The sequence below is a fragment of the Sminthopsis crassicaudata genome, chromosome 2, assembly GCF_048593235.1.
Source record: "Sminthopsis crassicaudata isolate SCR6 chromosome 2, ASM4859323v1, whole genome shotgun sequence".
Lineage (NCBI taxonomy): Eukaryota > Metazoa > Chordata > Mammalia > Dasyuromorphia > Dasyuridae > Sminthopsis > Sminthopsis crassicaudata.
This window is the reverse complement of record NC_133618.1, coordinates 504,416,436-504,442,628: the sequence shown is the minus strand read 5'-3', so window position 1 is coordinate 504,442,628 and position 26,193 is coordinate 504,416,436. Positions and strand designations below refer to the sequence as shown.

Sequence of the window (26,193 nt, the reverse complement as noted above, 5' to 3'; positions counted from 1 at the left end):
GCTGGACCTCTATCCACTACTTGCTGCCCCTTGCCTCTTATAGGGTGAGTTATTTCAAGGATCAAATGTAAAATAGAAAACTCTATTGATATTTGAAAGCTGTAAAGCATTATACAATGCTATTTTTATTTTTTCAACTCATCCTAAAAATTACTTTTGGAGCCAGTTAATTGCTGAATGAATTTCCTCCCATCAGATTTTAATTTAAGCCATTACTTAAGCTAACATATCTAAGAACTATGTGCTGCACCACAGTGGCCATTTTAAGTATGAGAAAATCCCTGAATTGTTATTCTTTCCAAAGTTTGAGATGTTACTTTTGAGGAAGAAAGGAAGGAAAAAAGGAAAAAACAAAGTCTATATTATGCTTACTTTTTCCAGGCACTATTCTAAATTCTGAAAATGGACATACAAACAAGCAAAGATTCTCTATCCTCAAGGAGCTTACATTCCAGTAGGGGGAAAAGGCACATAAAGGGAAGCCTGAAAGGGAGCAAAGCTAATGTGCTCTGGAATAATTGGGAGCTGGTGGCCAGGAAATAGGCTCAACATTTAGGGGTAAGATAGAGAGAGGATAAAGGAAGTAGATAGGAAGTAGATACATAAAGTAGATTTGGCAGTGCATAATGGTTCAATCCATGACATGAAACAATAATGACATAGGCTAAAAGGATTTGCTATTTATTACATGAAATAGCTCACTGGTTTAATCAAATATGAATAGGCAAAACAGAATCATGTAAGCAATGTTCTTCCATGTTTGGGCACCTTCAAAGTCTCAGGGGATATCAGGGGCAGAGACTAGAGAATAAGGGGAGAAATATGGGAAGAGTTGGGGAGAAGTTAGGAAAGGAATCAAGGAGGAGCCAGGGAGTCTACTTGACTGATCAGGCCCCAGACTCTTATTTAAAGGTACACTAATCAAGACAGTCTCAAAGGTTGGAGACAGGAAGAATGGATTAGGGTTTCTAACAATGGAGTTGGGATGAGTTGATTAAGAGTTTTAGCTCCATATCATTATTTGCTACACAACACTCTGGGAAAACTTACCTCAAGTCTTTCCTGACAATGGGTACAGAATGGACTAGTTTAGAGTTCACATCAGTGATAGCGGCATGGTCCAATAGCAGAACAGTGATTTTATAGATATTGAATATCCATATTGGGATAGATGCTGCAACAATCCTTTTGTAGTTGATAATCTTATAAGTTTAAGAGAATTATTACTTAAAATTGCAACAATTGTTTGGGATTCAAACTTTCTCCCTTTCACTGGTTTCAGGGAACTCCAAATGGCTACCATAGAAAGGAATACAGAAAGTGAAGATGTGATTGCAGCTCGAGAAGTGAGAGGTCTAAGTGACTTTATTGGTAAGTTGAAGATTTCATGACTAATCTGTGTCCGATCTACTGCCAATTTACCTTTTATGGGAAAAGACCTACTTGAAAATATATACATATTTAGCAGTTGTGTAAGATCTTCTAAAATGAAAATATTCACAACTTAATGTGCCAAGCTCTCAAAATGGAGACACAAGCAAACAAGACAGTCATCTCTGCCCTTAAGGAGCTTACATTCAAGTAGGGAAATATAAATTGCTTCATATATTATCTGATCCAAAGTTGGCCATGATAGCTAATATGTTCAGCCTTAAATACAAACTATCAACTGTGTTAAGGTAATGAATATGTAGTGATATTTGATGAACATGATTTATCTTTGAGCCTCAGAAGAATTAAGATAATTTTAAAAGCATTAGTTTCTGGATTATAGACTGAGAGTGAGAATGAAAAATTTATCTTCAAATTACATCAGTTCCAAGATAACTGACTTTTTAAAAAGTAATTTTTATTGACATCTTTTGGGATTATATCTTTTAAACTTTCTTTTACATGTTTTCTACTACATCTTTTCAGAGAACCATTTTATAGAGCAAAAAATATTTTTAAAGGAAAGAGGAGAAAAACAATAAAAAACCTTATTAATAAGTATATTCAAGGTTTCACACTTGTAGAACTCTCACAACTGCAAAGGATTTAGGGGATATGTCTCTTTCTATAGCCTCTTTAATACCATGGTTGTGCTTAGTAATTTTGTAACATTAACTCTTGATTGTGTTAATGGTAGCATTCTTTCTGTTTACATTGTTGAGGTCATTATATACATTGTTTCCTTAGCTTGCTTATTTCATCAATTCATGGAATCCTTTCCATGCTTCTCTATAGTCATAATATTCATCATTTCTTATATCACAGTAATATTACACTGAAGATAATTGGGCTTTTTGAAAAAAGTGTTGATTTTACAGTTTTTTAGTTTTAGAAATCCCATCAATTCTTACTGTTTTAAACATGGCAGGTTGAGCAAATTTTTCTATTAAAAAATAAAAAATCTATGAGTAGAGCCAAAATGACAGATTAGGGGCAGCCCAACTGAACTTTCTCTACATTCCCCTCCAAATAATGTTAAATGATGCTTCAAATCAAATTTTGGGGCAGCAAAAACCAATAAAAGGTGAGGGTGAAGTATTTTTCTAGAGTAATCTGACTTAAGAAATGAGGAAAAGTTTCTGATACTGGGGTGGAAGTCATTTGGAGCTCTCACACAAAGTGGAAGCAATAACAATGTAGCAGTAGAAGCAATAAAAACTCAGCCCAGAGATTGCAAGGGTGTTGGACAGCTAATCAGAAAGAGATTACAGGGAACCTTTTTCTGGCACTGGATATTGTTGGCACTGACTGACAACGCTATTGCTCATACAGAGTTCTGGGATACAATTCCAGGATAGTGAAGCACTGAAGGTCAATTACAAGGCATCAGGAGTTTTAGTCACACTGCCATGGCAAAGAGGAGTACTAGCACTTGTTGCTGCAAAGGATCGGGACTCTTTTGGGTAAAGACCAGAATGCAGATAAGGAGAGCAGTGATCACAACTCTCCCAGGATTGTGCTACCTTTGAAATTACAAAAACTGGCAAATTCCTAGAAATAATGGCATGAAAAATCCTGAAGCTTAGGAAAATGCTTCCCCACTCCTAAGTGAGCAGAACCTAACTTTCACATAAAGTCCAAAGTTAAGAAATGGATTGGAAAAATGAGCAAACAACAAAGAATTTGACCCCAAAAAAGTACTACATTGGCAGGGAAGAATAGGACATAAACTCAGAAGAAGATAGCAATATGAAAACAGCTACAGACAGAGTTTCATACAAAAACTATAATTGGACCCAAGACTAACAAGAATTCCTAAAATAATTAAAGCTATAGGAGTAGTAGAGGAAAATTTGGGAAAAGAAATGAGAATGATACTGGAAAATTATGAAAAGAGAAGAACTTGGTAAAAGAGGTACAAAATACTAAAGAAAATAACATCTTGAAAAACAGAATTGACCTAATGGCTAGAAGAGGCACAAAAATTCTCTGAAGAAAAGAATTTCTTAAAGAACTGATTGGCTAAATGGAAAAAAAAAAAAAAGAGGTACAAAAGCTCTCTGAAGAAAAGAATTCCTTAAAAATTAGAATTGGGCAAGTGAAAACTAATGACTCCATGAAACAGTATCAAACAAAATCAAGAAACAATAAAATAAATGGAAAAGAATTTTTAAAAAGTAGAAATATGTGTCTCAGGAAAAACAACTGACCTGGAAAATAATCTAGGAAAGGCAATTTAAGAATTATTTGATTGCCTATAAGCTATGATCAAAGAAGGAGCTTAAGACATCAACTTTAAGAAATTATCCAGGAAAATTGCCTTAATATTTTAGGTCTAGAGGGTAAAATAGAAATGGAAAGAATCTACCAATCACCTTTTGAAAGAGATTCTAAAATGAAAATGGCAGTAATATAGTCAAATTCCAGAGCTCCCAGAGCAAGAAGAAAATACTTCAGGAAATCAGAAAGAAATAATTTAGATATTGTAGAGCCACAGTCAGAATCACACAAGATTTAGTAGCTTCTACATTAAAGGAGTAGAGGACTTAGAATATGATATTTTTGTAGGCAAAGGAGTTAGGATTATAACCAAGAATAATCTAACCAGCAAAACTGAGTGTAATCCTTCAAGAAGAAAAATGGAAATCGATTGAAATAGAATACTTCTAAATATTCCTCATGAAAAGACCAGAGCAGAATAGAAAATTTGACATTTCTACACACAACTCAAGAGAAGCATAAAGATGAATTTGAAGAATAATCATAGGAGTCTCAATAAAATTAAACATATTTCTATATGAGAAAATGATATATGTAATACCTAAAACTTATCTTTATTAGGGTAGTTAAAAGGAATTTACACAGAGAACATAGATTTGAGAACACTGAAATGTTCTGGAAGGAGGAGGGAGAGATAGAATGAAGACATTTTTCTCACATGAAAAGAGACACATAAGTAAGAATTTACAGAGGAATGTAAAATGGAGCAAATTAGTAGGCAATACTTGAACCTCAATTTTATCAAAATTGATTCAAAGAGGGAATAGTATATAATATAAAATGTATGTATATGTGTGTGTTTATGTATAAATGTAACTTACACAATAGAAAAATAGGAGAGTAAGGGGATGAGAGAAAGGAGGAATGATAGAAGCAGTGTCTAGAAGCAAAATAGAATTTTGAGGAAGAATAGGGTAAAAAGAGAGAAAAGGAACAGAAGAAAATGAAATGGAGAGAAAGAGACAGTAATCATAACTGTGAATGTGAATGGGATGAACTGATCCATAAATTAGAATCAGATAGCAAAATGGATTAGAAATTAGAGTCCAACAGTATGTTGTGTACAAAACACACACTTGAAATAGACATACACAGCGCTAAAAGGACTGGAGCAGAATTTAATATACTTCAGCTGAACTAAAAAAAAGAAAAGAGGTAGTAGTCATGATTTCAGACACAACAAAAGCAAAATTAGATCTAATTAAAATTCATGATGATGAAATAATATAAAAAAGTTATATATCAGGTTTCTCTGATAAAGACCACATTTCTCAAATATATACTGAATATGGAACTAAATCAAATTTATAAAAACAAGAGCCATCCCCCCCCATTGATAAATGGCCAAAAGATATAGATAGTTTTCAGAAGAAGAAATCAAAGTTGTCTATAGTCATATAAAAAAAAATGCTCTAAATTACTATTGATTAAAGTAAAGCAACTCTGAAGTACTACTTCCCAGTTAACAGAAATGACAAATATTGGAAAGGATGAGAGAAAATTAAGTATACTAATGGATTGTGAGTAGAATAGTGAACTTGTCCAACCATTGTAGAATACAATTTGTAGTTAAGCCCAAAGGACTATAAAACTTACATACCCTTTGATCTTGCAATACTATTACTAGATCTTTACTCCCAAAGAAATCAAAGGAAAAGGAAAAGGACTTATATGTTAAAAAATATTTATAGTAATCTTTTTGTGATAGCAAAGAATTAGGATTGGGAGGGGTAAGGGAATAGCTATTTTATCCTATAAAAGACTTTTCAATTTTCCCTTTATAGTTCATTTGGGGTAATTCTTGCAATTTGAGATTTAAGTTAATTCAAATTTAGGATCTTTCATGGAAGGAATTTATCAAATTAGGCATTTCTGTTCTCTTCCTCTCTCCCAGAGCAAAAGCACAAAGGAACCATTGGGGAAAAATTTAGGAAAAGAATGAGAGGAGATAGGATTCTGGGAAGATGGCAGAATAGGTCAGAAAATTCTAAGCTCCCCAGATTTTCCTTTCTCCAACAAAGACAAAATTGTACCTTGCTAGCATAGAGTATTAAAAACAAATAAGAGTTAGGGCAGAATAGTGGTCCTCCTGGTACAACCAGAGAAAATCCACAGAAAGATAACAGGTTTGGCCCTGGTGAAGTTAAACAACTCCAGTCTAGTTTTACTAGCATTCAGGCCAGCCTCGGGGTTAGCTTGATTGGGAGTAACCTCTTCAGAGGAGGATAGTGAGATTAAAAAAAAAAAAAAAAAGCCCCAAAAGAATTCATAGAAGAACTCAAAAACAAAACAAAACAAAACAAACAAAAAAACCTTCAAAAATCAAATGATAGAGACTGAAGAAAAACTTTTTTTAAAAATTCAAGAAAAACAAGAAGACTGTGAAAAAAAGCCTATCAACTAGATCCTGAATCTTAAAGAAGAAAATGACTTCTTGAAAACTAGAACTGGGCAAGGGGAAACCAACAAAGTTATAAGAGACCAAGAAACAATAAAATAATGAAAAAAATAGAAGAGAATGCGAGACATAAAAAAATCATTGCTCTAGAGAATAGATAAAGAAAACATAAGAATAATTAGACTACCTGAAGGTTATTATCAAAAAAGAATTGTGGTACAATAATACAAGAAATAACTGGGTCGCTATCTTAAAGAGATCATAAAAGTGGAAAAAGGAGACATTTGTATAAAAATGTAACTGCTCTGGTGTATGTGTGTGTGTGTGTGTGTGTGTGTGTGTATGAGTGAATTATAGCCTACTTGGGGGGTATGGAGGGGGAGGAAAGGGGAAAAAAGAATAAAGTAAAAAGTGCACAGCAGAGAACAAAAACACGTGCAAAGAAGCAAAGAAAAGATAAACCGCTCTGAACACATTGTGTAATATCTATTATATAGGATTTCTAGAAATGGAAATTTATTGTCTCATATTTTGAATCCTCTCTTATGTTCTGTTGTGCACATGGCATTTTTTTCTTTTTCTATTTTGTATTTATATTTTAAATAAATAAAAATTAAAAAAAAATAATGATAATAGTTTGCTGGCTGTCTTTTTATAGACCAGCACAGAGAGATGTTCTCCTGACAAGAGCTTGACTAAAAACCAAACTTTTATAGAAACCCTTTTCCTTGAAGACACAAAAAAAGAAGCTTTATCTTGGGACAATTTAATCAAGGATTGTATTTAATCCTTAAATAAGGTTCCAATGGACATTTTTTTATACTCTACAAAAAGACACTTTTCTACATTTTTACAGTCAAAGATACAGATAAAGGCCTCATTTCCAAAATATATAGAGAATTGACTCTAATTTATAAGAAATCAAGCCAATCTCCAATTGATAAATAGTCAAGGGATATGAGCAGACAATTCTCAGATGAAGAAATTGAAACTATTTCTAGTCATATGAAAAGATGCTCCAAGTCATTATTAATCAGAGAAATGCAAATTAAGACAACTCTGAGATATCACTACACACCTGTCAGATTGGCTAGAATGACAGGGAAAGGTGATGCAGAATGTTGGAGGGGATGTGGGAAAACAGGGACACTGATACATTGTTGGTGGAGTTGTGAATACATCCAGCCATTCTGGAGAGCAATTTGGAACTACGCTCAAAAAGTTATCAAACTGTGCATACCCTTTGACCCAGCAGTGCTGCTACTGGGTTTGTATCCCAAAGAGATCTTAAAGAAGGGAAAGGGATCAGTATGTGCAAGAATGTTTGTGGCAGCCCTCTTTGTGGTGGCCAAAAACTGGAAACTATGTGGATGCCCATCAATTGGAGAATGGCTAAATGAGTTGTGGTATATGAATATTTTGGAATATTATTGTTCTGTAAGAAATGACCAACAGGATGATTTCAGAAAGGCCTGGAGAGACTTACATGAACTGATGCTGAGTGAAATAAGCAGGACCAGGAGATCATTTTATACTTCAACAACAATACTATATGATGATCAATTCTGATGGACATGGCCATTTTCAACAATGAGATGAACCAAATCAGTTCCAATAGAGCAGTAATGAACTGAACCAGCTACATCCAGCAAAAGAACTCTAGGAGATGATTATGAACCACTGCATAGAATTCCCAATCCCTCTAATTTTGTCTGCCTGCATTTTGGATTTCCTTCACAGGCTACTTGTACACTATTTCAAAGTTCGATTCTTTTTGTACAGCAAAACAACTGTTTGGACATGTATATATATATTGTATTTAATTTATACTCTAACATATTTAACATGTATTGGTCAAACTGCCATCTTGGGGGGGAAGGAGGAGAAAAATTAGAACAAAAGGTTTGGCAATTGTCAATGTTGTAAAATTACCCATGCATATATCTGGTAAATAAAAACTATTAAAAAAAAATAAAAAGACACTTTTCTGATCATAAAGACACCCATTGCCCTGTAAACTCATCAAGTTGATTGGGGAACTCCTCTGAGTACCTCACCTCCCAAACACAAGAAAATCTTCAATATAAATAATAGCCTCAGAAAAGTCCAGGAGAGATTGTGCAGCACAGTGAAAAAAGCATTAGATTTGTAGGAGGAAGATCTAGGCTTGTCTCGAAAGCCAGGTGTTAAAGTCCAAATCCTTTATTATCTCCTTCAAAGTCTAATTTCCTTGCCTGGGGCCCGGGCCAGCTTTCTTGAGGTCCTCTGGAATGTGTCTTGGTTTTTGTGAGGGAGGGCAGGAGGACCACCATCATGTCTCTGTCTTGAAGTCTGTCTCAATCTGAGAGCTTGTGCTCCAGTCTTTTGTCTTCTGTCTTCTCCGAGTGTGTCTGAGCCCTTTCTGAGTCTGTGTCTTGGCCTTTCTGAGTCTCTCTCTCTGAGGCCTTCTGAGTCTATCTCTGGCTCAGACAGGCCTTGATCTCAGTGGAGAAATGAAGGACGACAGACCTGGCACCACAGTAGTGTGAGATGGAATGAATCTGTCTAGCTGAGTTTGTCCCAGTTTATATGCTCTATTATAATTACATTATCATAGGTGTTAATCTTGTAGAATAGGTGTCAATCTTGTAGAACTATATTAAGTACTAAGTACATGTACTAGAGAACTATTAATCACCATGCTAAACTTAGCACCTTGTAAGAATCCTTGTTTCAAGTACAGCATTCTGGCCCATAACAAGAAACCATAGAGTCTATTCAAGGAACTAAGACTAAAATATCTATTCTCTCTCTGTCAGCTCTGTCAAACTCTAGAATGATGTTTCTCTTTTTTTTTTTTTTTTTTTTTACAATTGATGGCTATATTTATTATTTCCAAGTGTATTATGCCAAAAGAAAATAACTTGTATTGAATGAATTTTTCAATTTCCTCCCCAAAGAAAAAGACTCTATGAGAATGAAGGAAATATTGAAACCCTACACAAATTACTGAGGGTTGAATGGATATCATGTCAATCAAGATAAAAGGTTTGAAGTGTAATCTTTTGCATTTTATATGTATTTAAAAGAATATGCTAGTGTCTGGACTAATTGTATGTTCTTTGATAAATGATAAAATTGTATGTTCTTTAATACTGATAAAAAAAATTAGTTCCATCAGTAACACTTGAGCTAGATTAGTTTTTATTTTCCCAAATGTCTATAAGTACATAAGATCTCCATCTTTGCTTCTGTCTGTGAAATGACCTTTCTCTGTGGAATTCTGGGGAATTATATCATCAGAAAATATAATGAACACCTCCACTGGATGTATAGTCCCATATATAGTGAGTATTTGCTAAATAAATTGGTTCAATGAAGATGAATAGTGATCATTTCCATCCAAAGTTCATATGTAAAATAATACAATCTCTCTTTTCTAATTTGGAATTTGAGGCATTAAGCATCTTTGCTGCACTTTGGTTCCATTCTATCATTGACACATCTTTCTATTATACCATATTCTCTGCTTTCTTTTATAGTTCCTGAGAAGATTAATAGTGACATCATTCAGAGGGTGGATAAACGAAGAAGACATATCCATGAGACCAACTTGAAAAATCTACAGAAAGAAATATCACAGATTGGAGCGGTGAGATTTCATGTTTCTCCTATCTCCTTAACCCCCAACCTATCCTACCTGCTGCAATCAGATTAATCAATTTAAACATAGTTCCTATATACAATTTATTCCAACCTTTCACTATCTCCCCACTATCAACAGATTAAAGTCCAACCTTCTCAGCCTGCCATTTAAGACATTGCTCCATCCACTTATAGCTATTACTCATTTTTCCTTTGAGGAATGCATATCTCCCCTTCTCAGCTATAGAAGCCTTGCCTTTTTACTTATTTAAGCTCTATCCTGTCTTAAAGGTCCAGTCCAATTTCTCATCATTTCCCTAGTCCCCAATAATCACCTCTGAATTTCTAGAGTACATATTACATATACTTATTGAGCACTTAGCATGCTGTATTTTTGGATTGTTATTTATTTGACCATCAGACACTTAGTAGTTTTGTGACTCAGGGTAAGCCACTTAACCTCTCTGTGGTCCAGTTTCCTTAATCTGTGAAGGGAGGGAAGTTTGGGACCCATTGGTATCTAGGGTCTAATCTCTGATATGATCCTGTATGGACGGATCAGCTTAAAAATGGAGGGCAAATTATGTGTGGGATTTGATAGCTAACAGCACTCATTACTTAAGGAAATGGAATCTCTTACCATGGAACCTGGAAAGGAGCTTTTGGAAAAACTGTCAGAGAATGATGAAAGTATTGACCTTCTCTTCAAAGAAGTGGAAAGTGATATGGAGTCAGATGTTATCCAAATTGAGGTAAGAGCATAGATAACAGGCTTCAGCCTGTTCTGTACCTTGCCTTCTTCTTTAGCTTCAGACCCTGTTGCTATTTCTAGGGTATTTATTTACTTGGAATGTTTCTGCTGACCTGCCATAAACTTTACTTTGCAGCATTTGTGGGAACTATGGGATAAATTGAGTAAGAAATTTGCAAACAGAAGAAAATGGATCAAAGACTTTGAAACAGCACTGAAAAAACTTGAAGCCTGTAGAGCTAAGAAAGTGAGCAGAAGTTTACATAGTTTCTTTCTATGTCATGTTGTGTTTTAGTGTTACAGTGGTGATTTTATTCAGAAGCAACATAGCATCATGGATAATAAGGGATTAGACTTTAAATGTGAGAAGACCTGAGTTCAAATGCTGACTCAGTTGCTTAATATATGACTCTAGATAAATCACATTGTCTCTGTCTTCTTTTGTAAAATTGGAATAATTATATCCTTAGTACTTTTCTAGCATGATGTTGAGGGTTTTTAAAAAAGAGATAATATGGATATATAATACTTTGCAAAATTTTAAAGATGTATATAAATGACAAATGTAATTTTTAAATTAATCTTCCATGATAAAGAAATTGAGAGTGTATTCATGATGTTGCTTTTTAATCTCCAGTTAGGGGAAGTACTGAAGAAATACACAGAAATTTTAAAAGATGTTGCCTATCTCCTCTCTCCTGATATAGACAGGCTGATTCATAAAGAAGCTATGGTAAGTCAATCTTCATAGGACATAATAACTTGCAATGGTCCAGGACCTCATTGTATATCTCTGGCACTGATAGAGAAGTAAACTGTTCCATATTAGTTAATTTTGTAGAGGATTGAAAATAACAATACTTACATAGTGCTTGCTTTATGCTAGGCACTGTACTAAGCACTTTATAATATCTCATTAAATCCTCACAACACCCTTGGAGATATTATTATTATACTCATTTAACAGAAGAAAAAACTGAGGCAAATGAATTAAGTGACTTTCCCAGGGTCACACAGTAAGAGTCTGGGGCTAGATTTGAACTTAGATCTTTTTGTCTACAGTCTTAGTGCTCTATAGCATCACCACCTAACCTACCTCTACTCTAGAGGCTAACACATTATTTAAACTATTTTGGATGGAAATTTTTCTAAATTTTATACACACATACATATGTAATACACTTGTCTTCTTTTTCACTTTTTAAAAAATTCTAATGGTATTTCATTTTTCCAATTAGATGCAAAGATAGTTTTCAATACTCACCTTTGCAAAATCTTGTGTTACAAAATTTTTTCCCTTCTCTAAACATCAAGTAATCCAATATAAGTTAAACATGTGCAATTCTCCATTTCCACATTGATCTTGCTGAAAAAGAAAACTCAGATAAAAAGAGGGAAAAAGGGAGAAAGAAAAAAAAACAAGCAAAAGACAACAAAAAAGGTGAAAAAATTATGTTCTGATGCACATTCAGTTTCCATAGTCCTCCTGTAAACAATATATTGTAGGTTTCTGTTTTTTAATCCACTCTATTTGCTTCTGTTTTATGGGAGAGTTCATTCTATTCACATTAACAATTACCATTACCACTCTATATTTACCTCCATTCTATTTTCTCTCCTGTATATATTTTTGTTCTCTCTTTAAATATATATATATGTATATTATATATAATATAGATTTCCCCCCTGTTTAACTTTCTATGGTTCTCTTGAATCCTGTGTTTGTAGATTAAATTTTCTGTTTAGTTCTGTTTTTTTTTTTTCAATAGAAGTGATTGAAAGTTTCTTACTTCATTGAAACTTCATCTCCTCCCCTGAAAAATGATGCTGAATCTCAATGAGTAGTTAATTCTTGGTTGTAACCTTGGTTGTATATGTTATTCCAGGCCCTCCAATCCTTTATTGTAGAAGCTGCCAGATCCTGAGTAATCCTGACTGTTGCTCCTTGATATTTGAATTGGTTTTATCTGGCAGCTTGCAGTATTTTTACCTTGAGATTATAGTTTTGGAGTTTTACTACAATGTTCCTTGGGTTTTTCCTTGTGGGATCACTGTCTAAAGGGGATCAATGGAATCTTTCAGCAGTATTTGCCCTTCTGTTTCTAGAATATTGGGGCAATTTTCCTTAATGATCTCTTGTAGAATGCTATACAGGATTTTATTTTGGTCATGGCCTTCAGGTAGGCCAATCATTTTTAAATTGTCTCTTCTGGATCTATTTTCCAGGTCTGCTATTTTGCCAATGAGGAATTTCACATTTTTTTTTTCATTTTTTCATTCTTTTTAGTTTGTTTGACTGATTCTTGCTGTCTCACAAAATCAGTAGCTTCCATTTGCCCTGTTCCAGTTTTTAATGTGTGATTTTTTTCAGTTATCTTTTATATCTCTTTTTCTATTTTCTGTAGTTTTCTTCTGACAATTTTTTTTCCTTCCTTTTCCAAACTGTTGACTCTCTCTTGCATATCTCTCATTTTCCCCCCACTTTTTCTTCTATCTCTCTTATTTACCTTTTGAAGTCTTTTATGAGCATTTCTAAGAAGCCTCTTTGGGCTTGAAACCAATTTATCTCACTCTTTGAGATTTCTTCTGTGGACATTCTGCCCTTGCTTGAGTTTGTGTTTTGGTCTGTCCTATCACCATAATAGCTTTCTATAGTCAAGGTTCTTTTCTGTTTCTTGATCATTTTCTTTCCTTTTCTTTTGATATTTCCTTTTTTTTTTTTTTTTTTTAACTTATAAGGTGGAGCTCTGCTCCTGGGGTAAAGATGGCACTGTCCCAAGCTTCCTATGCAACACTGAGCTCTGGATTTGAGCACAGGGGCCTCTTGTGTTTGTAGGGGGTAGCTTTGCCTGTTCTGTTCAGGAAACAGCCTGGTTTCCCAGAGTTTGCCTTCTGAGGATTGGAAGCTGCTCTCTTGGATTTTCTCCTCTTCTGAACCAGGACTGAGGGTCTTAGTCGATGCTTTACTGTGATTGGACCCTCTTACCACCTTTCCCAGAGTTTATCTGACCTGGGCTGAACACCCTTTTCACTTCAGCGCTACTCTCCTTTATTGAAGTTTTTTCTTCTTTTCTCTCTTCCCTTTCCAAGCACAAGAAATCTGATTTAAGTTATACATGTACAATCATTTATAATACATTTCCATATTAGTCATGTTGTGAAAGAAAAGTCAGAACAAGAGAAAAAACAATAAGAAAAAACAAACAAAAAAAGGTGAAAATGATATGCTTTGATATACATTCAGTCTCTACAATTCTCTCTCTGGATGCAGATAGTATTTTCCATCCCAAGTCTTTTGGAATTGTCTTGGATCATTGTATTCCTGAGAAATAAATCTATCATAGTTGATTATCACACAATCTTGTTGTTACTATGTATAATGTTCTCCAAGTTCTGCTCACTTCATTCAGTATCAGTTCATGTAAGTTTTCTTTCTTTCTTTCTTTTTTTTTTTTTAAATTTTATTTATTTTTATTTTTCCTGAGGCTGGGATTAAACGACTTGCCCAGAGTCACACAGCTAGGAAGTGTTAAGTGTCTGAGACCAGATTTGAACTCAGGTCCTCTTGAATTCAAGGCTGGTGCTCTATCCACTGCACCACCTACCTGCCCCAGTTCATGTAAGTTTTCATCAGTTTTTTCTGAAATTAGCCTGCTCATGATTTCTTATAGAACAATAATATTCCATTACATTCATATACTATAACTTATTCAGCCATTCTCCAACTGATGGACATCCACTCAATTTCCAAATCCTCTATGCCACTACAAAAAAAGGCTGCTACAACATTTTTGTACACATGGCTTTTTTCCCTTCTTTTTTGATCTCTTTGGGATACAGACCCAGTTGTGAGACTACTGGATCAAAAAGTATGCACAGATCGATAGCTCTTTGGGCATAGTTCCAAATTGTTCTCCAGAATGGCTAGATCAATTCACAATTCCAGCAATGAATTATACACTCCTGTTGTCTTAGAGTATTTTTGTTGTTGTTGTTACTGTTCAGGCCTGTTTTCATTATAGTAAGGTCCTGGTGAGGAAATTCCTTCTACCAGCGCAAATCAGCTCAACTTAGAGTTACAGAGTTTCTTGGGAGCTCCAGTTATATATATACATATGTGTTTGTATATCAATCCATGAATATAAATATATATCCTTTAATAATATGCATACACATATACACATAGCATACATATATTTATATATGTATATATATAGAGAGAAAGAGAAGTGTGTGTGATAAGAATACAAGATAAGAAACTTATCTTGTTTTTCTTTGATATCAGTTCTATTAATCATGATCAAGAGACTCACTCAGTTTCTTGTTGACGCTGAGGCTGGCTCTCTAGCCACTACAACTTTCTGTCATATTCTCTTAAGTTTGTTCAAGACAATTTCATCCTTTCACAGTAACATCATTACAAACACTCATTCTATACTTCAGGGAACTACTGAGATTTATAGAGTTAGTTATTTGGGTATTCCTATGCTTAATGGCCCTTATTGGGCTGTGATTTTTTTGCTGTTGTTCTTGTGTTTGATTTTTATAGTTTTTCTATCTCCTTCCATACTGTATCAGCTTTTACCTCTTGCTGCTGCCCTATAGGGGCTAAAGAGAGGGACTGTATCATTTTTATGTTTGTAGTATTCCCAGTACTTGCTGAAGTAGTTCCTTGTATATAGATGGTACTTGATATGTTTGTTCAGTTGAATGAAATTGAGTTAATTGTGCTTGATTCCAGCACCTTGTCCTACATTTTTATAATTTGGTGCTTTTAATCTGGTAAACTAGGAAGTATGACCACTAAGTCTGTTAAAATTGTGTGTAAAAATAAAAGCAAATAGCTTCAAATGAGAGCTTGAAGAGCTTTATTTAGAATAAAATGTTTGTCTTTCTGCTTTGGCTTTTTAAAGGACAATTTTGCTGCTTTTTAAGTCTCATCTACATTCTAGCTAATCACATCCTTTAGAGAAGTAAAAAATTACTACAATATACACACAAATGTAAACATATATATATATATATAAATAGAAATATATGCATAAAATATATGCACATGTAAAATGCATGCACTGCACACGCTCGTATGTGCATGTGTGCGTGTGTGTGTGGGGGGTGTGGTGTGGGTGTGGGTGTGGGTGTCTCTAGAACAAAGCTTCTTAAAATTGTAGGTTATGACCTCATATGGAATCACATAATAATGTGAGGGTTGCAAAATTAAGATTTATTATCAGCAAATATTTGATTTGTATACCTATTTTAAATATCTATAAACCTTGGGTCATGTAAATATTTCTCAGGTGAAAAGGGTTCACGAATGGAAAAAGTTTAAAAAGCTCTAGTTTAGAGATGGCTTCCGGAAAGGCAAGAATAAACATCAGTAGCTTCTCTGTACAACTTACAGGGAAACTTTGATTACTGCTAGGAGGGAAAGTGCCCAGAAACCGATCACTCTGTTCTCCTCAGAGAGGGATAGTCCTGGGCCAGAATTATATCTCTCTGTTCCCTTAATTTTTATTAGTCTTGGGGATGTAATTTTCAAGTTGAAGATAAATTCCCTATTTCCATTTATTACCAGAAAAGGAGTATTACAAACTATATAGATAAGGATTGACCTTTTTTCTTCTAGATGTCAGTTCTATAATGAATATGACATGGTAAATAGCAAAGTAATCCATTTGTCCAAGTTGGTAGTAAATCAGAAATTAAAGATAGTATACATATATCCCAGACAATATACTGAATAAATGAGTAATCCTATAGGGTGCAAAATAACTCAACTCAATCAAAACAGTCTCATATTTCACCCAAGAGGCTTATATCTTGAAGTCTCTAATAGGAATAAGGCCATGACAGAGACAACAAGTTTCTCTCATGTTGACTTCTCAGAGTCTGTGTCTCCCTTCAGCAACTTGAAGAGAGATTGAATTCATTTATCTTCTCTCTCAGTGCTAGAAACCAGAAAAATTCAGGATCTCTGTCTTCTCCCAGTCTCACCAGCCCACCTGTCATGTGGACTCAAGGTATTAATCTCTGGGGCAGCTAGGTGGCGCAGTGGATAGAGCACCAGCCTTGAATTCAAAAGGACCTGAGTGCAAATCTGATCTCAGACACTTAACACTTCCTAGCTGTGTGACCCTGGGCAAGTCACTTAACCCCAGCCTCAGGGGGGGGAAAAAAAAAGGTATTAATCTCTACCAATGAGGAGAAAATCCCACATAATTTGGTCTTTAAGCCAGTTATATATATATATCAATCCATGAATATAAATATATATCCTTTAATAATATCTATACACATAACATACATATATAAATATATGTATATATAAAGAGAAAGAAGAGAAGTGTGTGTGTGTGATAAGAATACAAGATAAGAAATTTATCTTGTTTTTCTTTGATATCAGTTCTATTAATCATGATCATTCCTTTTACTGTTATCTTTGGCAAAAGAAATTTATTAATTTAATTTATGTAGGAGTGTAGTGTCTTTCTGGAGGTCCCTGTTTGGGCACCAAAATGTAGTGTCTGGACTAGCTCTCTGGAGTATCTCGGGACCAGCCTTGGTCTTAGTGAAGGAAATGGAGGCAGGAGAGCCACCAGGAGGATGGTCAGAGATGGAGCCTCTGTCATTTCCAGTCCTCTCAGCCCTTAAATACCTCAGTATGATTATATCATTACATCACATGAAGTATGTGCCAACTAGAGTGATTACATCATTACAGCACACTAAATATGTGCCAACTAGAGAACCATTATCTCATCAATCACACTGAGTAAGTGCTAACTCTAAGCACCCTGCTGTAAGTATCCCTTGCTTCAAGTATCCCTTACCCAGAGTTCCCCCACCATCTGCAGCCCTCTACATAAGGGTTGTTTTTTGTTTTTGTTTTTGTTTTTTAAAGCTTTCTTAATTTCTTGTTTTTTCCTTCCTTTCTTCCTACAGCATGATGTAATAAAAAGCACTTTGGATATGGAGTCTGGGGAAACCTGGGCTCACATCCCACTTCTGATACTAATTATGTAGTTGTGATAAAAATACTAAAGTTCAACTTGGTCATCTATAAAATGGGAATAATAAAGTATAGATAATAAAAATGGGGATAATAATTGTAGTACTTACCTCATAGTGCAAAGCATATAACAATCTTAAAGTCTTTTATAAATGTAAGCCAGCCAGCCTTCCTTCCTTCCTTCTTCCTTTCCTTTCTTTCTCCCTCCCATGCTTCCTCTCTTCCTTCTTTCCATCCTCCCATCTTCCCTCCTGGCGACTTTCCTCCCTCCTTCCCTCCCTCCTTCCCTCCCTTCTCCCCTACTTTGTACAAGACCTCATATTTAAGTCCCACAAAGACTACAAAGAACAAGACACCCCCCCTTCACAAAAATTTCCAAATCAAATAATTATATTAATTTTGACAATAAATATGCAAGTCCATGTAAAATGTTGCAAAATAACAAGAGACTCAGAGAACTCTAAGAGGTAACATGATAGGGTGGAAAGATTTAGATTGAGGATGACCTTGATTTAAATCCCAGCTTAGTCCCTTCCTCCCTGTATGACCTTAGGTAAGTCACATGTCCTCTCTTTGCCTCAGAAAAATGAAAGGGTTATATATATAGGATAGTACCCTAGTTTCCTTTTGTGTAAGATGAGAGAGAGTAGAAGTACAATGCACTTTTAAGATTTATAAATCATAATTTCTGTACCTTATTCTGGGAGTTCAGAGAGGGAGAGCTTTGTGCCCAAGATTACCATTGCCCATCTCACTTCTATAGATCATAAACCAAGCCCTACTGGGAAATCAAAGAGCCATTGCTAAACTGTTGATTAATCTGCTGGAGGCCAACCTAAAGCAGGAAGTCAGTAACCACCACAGATGGCAAGATCTGATGAAAATATGGAAGAACATGAAGAAGGAATTAATGATTCAGAATTTCAGGTTTGAAACCTTATTAAATGCAAATTTAAGAGCCTTGGATAGCATCTGCACAGTGATTCAAGCTTTCTGTGCTTTTGGTTATGAGGCAAGGTTATCATTTACAGAAAAGAATAAATATCTTATCCCAGGATTTCTTTTTTTTTTTCCTCAATAGTATTTTATTTTTCCAACTACATGCAAAGATAGTTTTCAGCATTTATTTCCATAAGATTTCAAACTCCAAATCTTTTCTTCTTTCTTTACCTTCCCTGTCCCAAAAACAACAGACAATCTGATATAGTGCAGCAGAATTTCTAAAGCATAATAAAAACTTCCTTTTTCAGTGGGGATTGGTTGAGAGGAGAGATGTATGTTGCATTCTTTTAAAAAAAATTCACTTTTATTTTCAGTTCCAAATTCTCTCCCTCTCACTTCCATTTCTTCTTCTCATTGAGAAAGTAAGAAAAAAAACTTATTATAAATATGTATAATAAAGCAAAACACATTCTCACATTAGCATGTCAAAAAAAGAGAAAACATCATTTTGACTTCATCACCTATTTGGAGGTGGATATCAGGTGCATTATATTCTTTTTCATCTGCATATGTAGTTATTTTAAAAATAAAAAAATCATATTGAAGATTGTTTATTAAAACATAGGGGAAATTAAAGTCTTTAGACATTTATTTTATGCTCAAATTAGAAATACCTTTTGGCCAAAGCCACCTTTTTGCTAATTTGAGAATTTGGATAAAGTGATCATTGAATTTTAAAAAATATTTATGGGGGATTATATTTAAAAATTATTTTGTTTTGCTAACTGTGATTCCCTCTTTTTCCTCCCAAATATTTTTGTGTCCTTTAGGGAATTCATGGATAGTGAGACTATCCATCATCCTCTGTCTGTAAAGATAGAAATGGATCGCATGATAAAGGATCTGGAAAACTTAAACCAGAAGAGAATCAGAATTCTCAACTCAATTAGGTATGAAGAGTGGTGAGCAAAATTAAAATGCAGTGAAACCATAATTAGTGAAGAGAAACAGCTAATTCTGAACTGGGGAAGCAGAAGGAAAGGATGACAGGGTGAACATAAAGAATTCTAGAGGCTGTTTCCAAGTTCAAAAATTTTCTTTATATTTATATTTACGAGCTAGTTTTCAAGCAAGTAGTGTGCAATGAGACCAAGAAATTGGAAGTGGTAGGTGTAATTCACCCTTCTCACCCAATCAGGCTGGTGCTTTAGTACAAATGCACTGGCTATTTTGGTCAGTGATGATGTGGGGGAGGAGGAGATAGAAGAAAGAAAAGGAGAAGAAAGGAGAGAAGAAGGATGAGAAGAAGGAGAAAAAGAAAAAAGAAGGAAGAGAAGGAGGAAAGGAGAACAAAGAAATAATAGCGAAGAGGAGGAGGAGGAGGAAGAAGAGGAAAAGGTAGAGAAGGGGGAGGAAGGAAAAAAGGAAATCATCATTATTTTGTTTCAAAAGACAGAACTATTTACCAGGGTTGATTGGGTAGGTTCAATGAAACCTACAGTTTCAAATTTCTGTAATTCAGATTCTGTAATTTTAGACTTTTGAATCTTTCAGGCCCCTTTAAATCATACTATGTAGGGAAAATAAGGGTGAAAGGAAGAAAACATTGAGTACCTACTATGTGCCGGGCACTGTGCTATATACCTTGCAAATGTTATCTCATTTGATTTTGGAAATAGCCCTGGTGATAACTTCCCTTTACAGTTGAGGAAACTGAAATAGACTTGAAATGATTTTCTTGGATCACATAGCTACTAAGCCTCTGAGGCTGGTTTAGAACTCAGATCTTCCTGATTCCAGACCAAGCACTCTATCCTTGGTCAATAGTTTTGTTTACTAGACTTTAATAATGCCTTCTTTAAAAAAAAATCGCACAAAAACTTGTGGCATAATAGACTGATACAGTTGGTGCCATTTGTACCAGAGCACCTGACTGACTGGGAGAGAGATGAGGAAAATGCACCACTTCCAAGCCTGCTACTTCCTAGGGCACTAAGGAAATGCAGAAGCACTTGAGTGTCTTGTACTGAATCCAAGACTTCATGGTCTACCACCATCATGAACTTCATGAACTTAGTGCAATCCATTTTATTGGGATGCTATTTGATTTCCATTAAGGATAAGTGAAAGTTATTGTGAAAGTTTGACCCTTGGAAGCTTGTTTCTTTTTTTCAGTGATATTCTGCCTCCAGCCTACACAAAAGAAAACTTAGATCAATGGTATGATTCTCTTCAATCTTTGAATAAAGACTTAGGTAAGTGGCAATACTGGGGAGCTAAGACTTTGAGATTTTTTTCCTTGATGACTCTATTCACTATGAATAGAGAGACAGGATGATTTAAAGGAAAGGTCATTGACTTGGAAGCGGTATTCCACTTAGTATCTTGTGACCCTGTAAAATGAGGGGACAGCCCCCTCTAAAGTCCCTTCTGAGTTTCAACCTAGGAGTCTACAAGTCCCTGCTCTTTGAATTATTAGTTGTATCATCTTTAGCAATATATTTAAAATCTTCAGGCTTTCCTTCATAAAATGAAAAGATTGTTGACTTTGCTACATTAACCTTTTTGAACCTTAATGTCCTCATTCATTCAATGTAAATGATAGAATTACTTGCTGTGCACAAGGTCATCATGAGGGTTAATGAGATCTGTGTGTGTGTGTGTGTGTGTGTATTTTGCCTGTGAAAGCACTTTATAAACTACAAAGTCACATAAAATCTAAGGCATTATTAATAAACACCAACTACCCTAGAGAAAGAACAGCTGCAGCTGCAGAGTAGGAGCCACCATGATTCAAACAAACTGAAGTAACCTCTACAACACTGTTTTTAGACTGGGAGCTTTACTATTTGTCTTCCAATCACCATTATTTCTAAAGTGTCTTATGTGTTTCTCCCTGTTTTCTATAATCAATAGCCAGTTCTCTAGTCTCTATTTCATCCTCATCTTCCTTAGCCTGACCTTCTCCTTTCCCTCATGTCCAACTTGAATCCTGCCTACCGTTTTCCTTATGCTATTTGGAATTCCTGTTTCATAATGGACAAAGTATCCTCTGTTTTGGACCTTTTCTCGAACACTCCTATCTACTAGTCCTCAAATCCTGACTCCCCTGACAACAGCTATTCTCTCCAGTATTGGCTCTACTTTCTGATATATACTGACCCGGAAAGGGAAATCAGAAAACTTTTTGCTTTCCTCTGCTATTTCCAGACTCTCAATTTCCATATAATCCAAATTACTGTGGCTGCAGAACATTGACCACCACCTCCTCCTCTCCTCTCCCTCAGATTACCTGCCTCCTTTTCCAAATAGTGCAGTAATTGACTTCCCATCTTCCTCTCCTCCATTTTTGCTCTTACACATGCACATTGATGACCTCTCAGATTCCCTATCCTACTATTTCAGGATCCTTAAATCATAGGAACTACTACTTCACTTCACCCATAGGGAGAGTCACACACCTACAAGTCTTCCACTACCCTCAGTTCAAGCTGACATTCTATCTAACCATAACAACGTGCCATTCTACTTCTCCCTGTGGCATAGGCAACAAATATTATGAAAGTTTGGGAGAGACATACTGAAAAACATATGATACATCTCCTTCCTTGGTTTTGCTTAATTGTTTTTCTATTGTAAGAAAAAACTTTGAGATGGGGAGAGAGAGAGCAGTTCAAATCTGGAAATGATTATGATGTAAAAACAAAAAGCATCAATAAAACCTAGAGACAGAGAAATACACAGATCATTGAAGGGCAGAATAATCAACAAAGGTGTCACACAGGAGGTGAGAGTCAAACTGGATCCAAAAGAATGTGTGTGATTTAGCTTGATGGATCATCCCAAGGAAAGCCAATGATTGGTTATGGCAAATTCATGGAAGGAGATTTGGCCTTTTATCTTATGTAAGCAAGTTTAGAGATCACTGAGTCCATCCCCTTCATTTGACATAAGATGAAGCTGACCTCCAGAGAGATAAAATAATATACCCAAATTCATATAGCCAATAAGTGGCAGAGCTGATTCTAAAACATTGATTTTCTAGCTTTTGGCCATTGCAGTGAAGTTTTCCTATTGTAAGACAGCAAAAAATACTAATGAATAGATAGGGTGAGTCCAAAATATATTAGTCTTAAAAACCAGAAAATAGCATTTATGCTGTAGATGCAAAAGGCCTTGGAGCTAGAGAGAGGCATGGTTAAAATTTGATGATAGAAACATAAAACAGGCACTGGTGTATAGGACAGTTTGTGGTAAAAAGAGACTAGAATCAGGAGGACCTGGTAGAGAACTGCTAACATTAATTCTAATATGAGACTTTGAGGGCATAGACTAAGGTGGGGATGGGCAATGGGAATGGAAATCAAGGATAAGAAAAGATAGAAGCTATCAATAGGCATGTATAAGAGATATAAAATATAAGCTCCTTGAGGTGAGTGACAATTTTGTACCAGTGCTTGATATATAGGAGGTTACTTGATAAATATTTGTTGAATTGAATTAAGGAAAATCAATAGGATCTTGTGATTCTTTGCAGCTTGGATTTATGGGAATGCTTCATGGATGATTTCAGACTTTAGAAATAATTTGAATGAATAGTAGTTAAATTTTTCCCTAACAGCTTTTGAGGAACAAAATAAAGCATAATTTGCTAAAGTCAATGTTCTACTTAAACTAACCCTGTAACTTGTCCAAGTTCCACTGGGATAAAACTTAAATTACATTTACAGATATATTGGTAGGTATTTAATAAATCAGTTTTCCAAAGGAGAAAAGGTAAATGATCTGCCATATAAATTTTATCCATTATTTTCTTAAATCTAAACTATCAATAAAACAATTAAAAAAAAAGTAAGCCCAGTTTGTAGCGTTTGCCAATTTTGGAGGCATAAATGCTCACACTGAATATTAAGTTGGCTCTAGCATATTTCTGGTTATATTCCATATTAATTATCAACTAATTCATTCCTTTTCTTCTTCCAAGAATTATTTATTGAGCACACTTTATATAAATTGAATTTGTCCATTTCCTCTATATAATTTCTCTGATCCTCTGCTCATCATAGCATGTAAGTGCTGTGGTTCTTTAAGGCAGACAATAGAACATAACCTCTGTAAGGTTTAGGCTTCAGGGAAAGTCCTGACTTATAAGAGAATTGTGTATGTTAAGGTTTGGCAAACCTGAGTCAGTGGACAGATGTTCTTAAGTGATTCAGTCACTGAAACTGAAGGACTGAATTATTCTTTAATATCTCACACATCTTTCTCTCCTCTTTCCATCCCAGTCTAAACACTCTACCCCACATCTCATTACTTTTCCCTTGGACAAATAGTATTTGGGACAAAAACTATTCCCAAATAGTTTCCCTGACTTTTTTCTTAGACTGTTAGAATTGTAAGCAAGTTTAGAGGACATTGAGTTCATCCCCTTCATTTTATGTAAGATGAAGCTGATCTCCAGAGAGATGAAATGATAGGCCTGAATTCATATAACTAGTAAGTGGCAGATCTGGGTCTCAACACAGATCTTCTAACTGTCTGCCTGCTGTCTTGCATGTTTTATCAGAGAAAAATGTGCGCAGATCTGATCATGTTCTTACTTTCCTATTTTCTCTTCCTGTATCTCCACACACTCCAAAACGCTCAGTTGTCCCCTCTTGCCTACCAAATACTCCTTAGCCTCCACAATTGGAACCCTCCCTATATTTTCAACCTTATCTCCCACATACTCTTTCTTTGTTTCACTCAATTCAATTAAACAAGCTTTTATAAATAGGCACTTTAAATGACATTGCAGCAGGAGTGTCATGAAACTAAGCAGGGATCAGCTGTAAAGAATTCATGACATTGGGGATGTAACAGCTTTGGTCAAGGCATTCCCATGTCGCACATACCTGTATTGGAGACAATGCAAGCCTAATTCACTTAAAAGACAAAAGTATGGATATATTGTTCATTAGAGAACTCTTCTAGTTTTATGATATAGAATTAATTAAAATTGTCAGCTCACTCGGTTGGAAAGTTTTTCCAGAATAACAGTCTTAATAACTAAAAATAGCAGCAAATGAAGTTTCTAAGTGACTGAAAATGGTTGCCCTATGACTGTTAAAATGATGTGAATCTTCATTCCCTTTGTTTATAAAGATTACTGCATTTTGGAGGGCATGATGAGGATTCGCTTTCATAATGAAGAAAATTGGCGACAGTGTCTGGAATTTGTGGAGCAGTGCAAGGTAGTGACTCCAGAGAGCCTTTCTCATCTTTGAGAATTCTTAAAGGGGCGGCATTCTTAGGGTTTGTGACATTTGTCAACATTAATGCAAGTAAAGAAAGATAATATGTGATCAAATGAAGATAAAACAACTCAAAAGGGTCATGCAATATAACATATACCTGGCAAAATAAAAGATTCACTGAAGGCTAACTAAATCAAATCTGGACCACCTCAAAAAGCTAAATACCATCCGAATAATTGCAGCTGGCTATAACCATGGGGCAACTTGAAAAATTAGAGATTCTTCTTTTTTTTTTCCCAAGGCAATTGGGGTCAAGGGATTTGCCAGGGTCACACAGCTAGGAAATATTAAGTGTCTAAGGTCAGATTTGAACTCAGGTCCCCCTGACTTCAGGGCTAGTGCTTTATCCACTGCACCACCTTGCTGCCCTAAGGGTCTCTTTTTTTTGGTAATTTGAACAGAAGTTTTGCAAGACATAAAGAGATTAAAACAAGTGATGTTTCCTGTTAGTTCAACCGAAGTGGTGAGTTGTTCTTTTTAAATAATGTTACTATATGAATAGAATTAGGATAGGGAATTCCCAGGTGAAGAAATTCCCTCTACAGATGAAGTTAAACACCATCTCATCAATTTGTCTAGAACATGGAGAGATTAAGAAACTTGTCCAGGTTTACACAACCATTCCAATTGAGACAGTACCTTCCTTTCTTAAGGCCAATTCTCCAACTATTAATGCTATGCTGCCTCTCATTTTAATAACAGTTGACATAAAAGGACAATAACTCTAGGCAAAGGGACAATTTGGAGTTGACAATAAATGCCAACAGTGACAATTACTATCCTGGAAGAAATGTTTAATTAGTAGAGAACAGGTTGGATTGCTGAATTTGCCATTCTTTCCCAGAGGGAGTTCCTGTTCTCTTGACCTTAATTTTCCCATTTCTAAAAGAGTGCAGTGGGAGTTTGTATGGTGCTGTGGATAGACAAACAGTTTTGGAATCACTAATTCCTAGATGGAATTCTTATCTGTGATACATGTTGTCTAAATGTTCTTTTTAAATCGCTTAAACCCTCAGTGCCCCAGGAAATGTTCTGAGATGGTAAGAGGCAGAGTACATTTTACTGTGCTTTGGGAAAGTGAGTTGCCTTATTTGTGTGAGAAATTATTTCTCCTTTGTATTAATAACTAATTATTGTATTAGAACCAAGGTTTTTCTCCTTTTCTATTTCCTCATCCAGAAATCAACCAGTGTGAGAAATATTTCTAAACCACTTAGCCAGCCAGGATGACTGAGATCTGGTCAAAGATAGTAAAATAACCCTAAGTTTAAGCTAATGGCTATATTCATGCTTACTGTGTTTAATCAGACAGGTCTGGGAAAATGTTGATTCTTTCTCTTGTCAGGTAGATGATATTGAAATTGATAAGTTTCCTTGACCAAAATTTGGTTGATTCAAGTCACATACCCCAAGACCTTTGCTGAAATAGCCCAGTCTCTCACTGTAATATTTATTGTCT

General features: G+C 35.2%; 1 protein-coding gene across 3 annotated transcripts in view; it reads left to right on the top strand.

Annotated features, from left to right (window-relative positions):
- Positions 1-26,193, top strand: part of CCDC180 (coiled-coil domain containing 180) — a 121,678-nt gene that overhangs the window by 4,735 nt on the left and 90,750 nt on the right. For all 3 annotated transcript variants that reach the window (XR_012486898.1, XM_074294022.1, XM_074294023.1), the window contains exons 4-12: positions 1,283-1,371; positions 9,631-9,740; positions 10,357-10,485; positions 10,621-10,731; positions 11,122-11,217; positions 18,260-18,423; positions 19,269-19,388; positions 20,614-20,693; positions 24,583-24,671. Coding sequence is in view for 2 of the 3 variants with exons in the window: in XM_074294022.1 (XP_074150123.1) it covers positions 1,283-1,371; positions 9,631-9,740; positions 10,357-10,485; positions 10,621-10,731; positions 11,122-11,217; positions 18,260-18,423; positions 19,269-19,388; positions 20,614-20,693; positions 24,583-24,671 (988 nt within the window). In the remaining variant the exon portion in view is untranslated. The remainder of the gene's footprint in view (positions 1-1,282; positions 1,372-9,630; positions 9,741-10,356; positions 10,486-10,620; positions 10,732-11,121; positions 11,218-18,259; positions 18,424-19,268; positions 19,389-20,613; positions 20,694-24,582; positions 24,672-26,193) is intronic.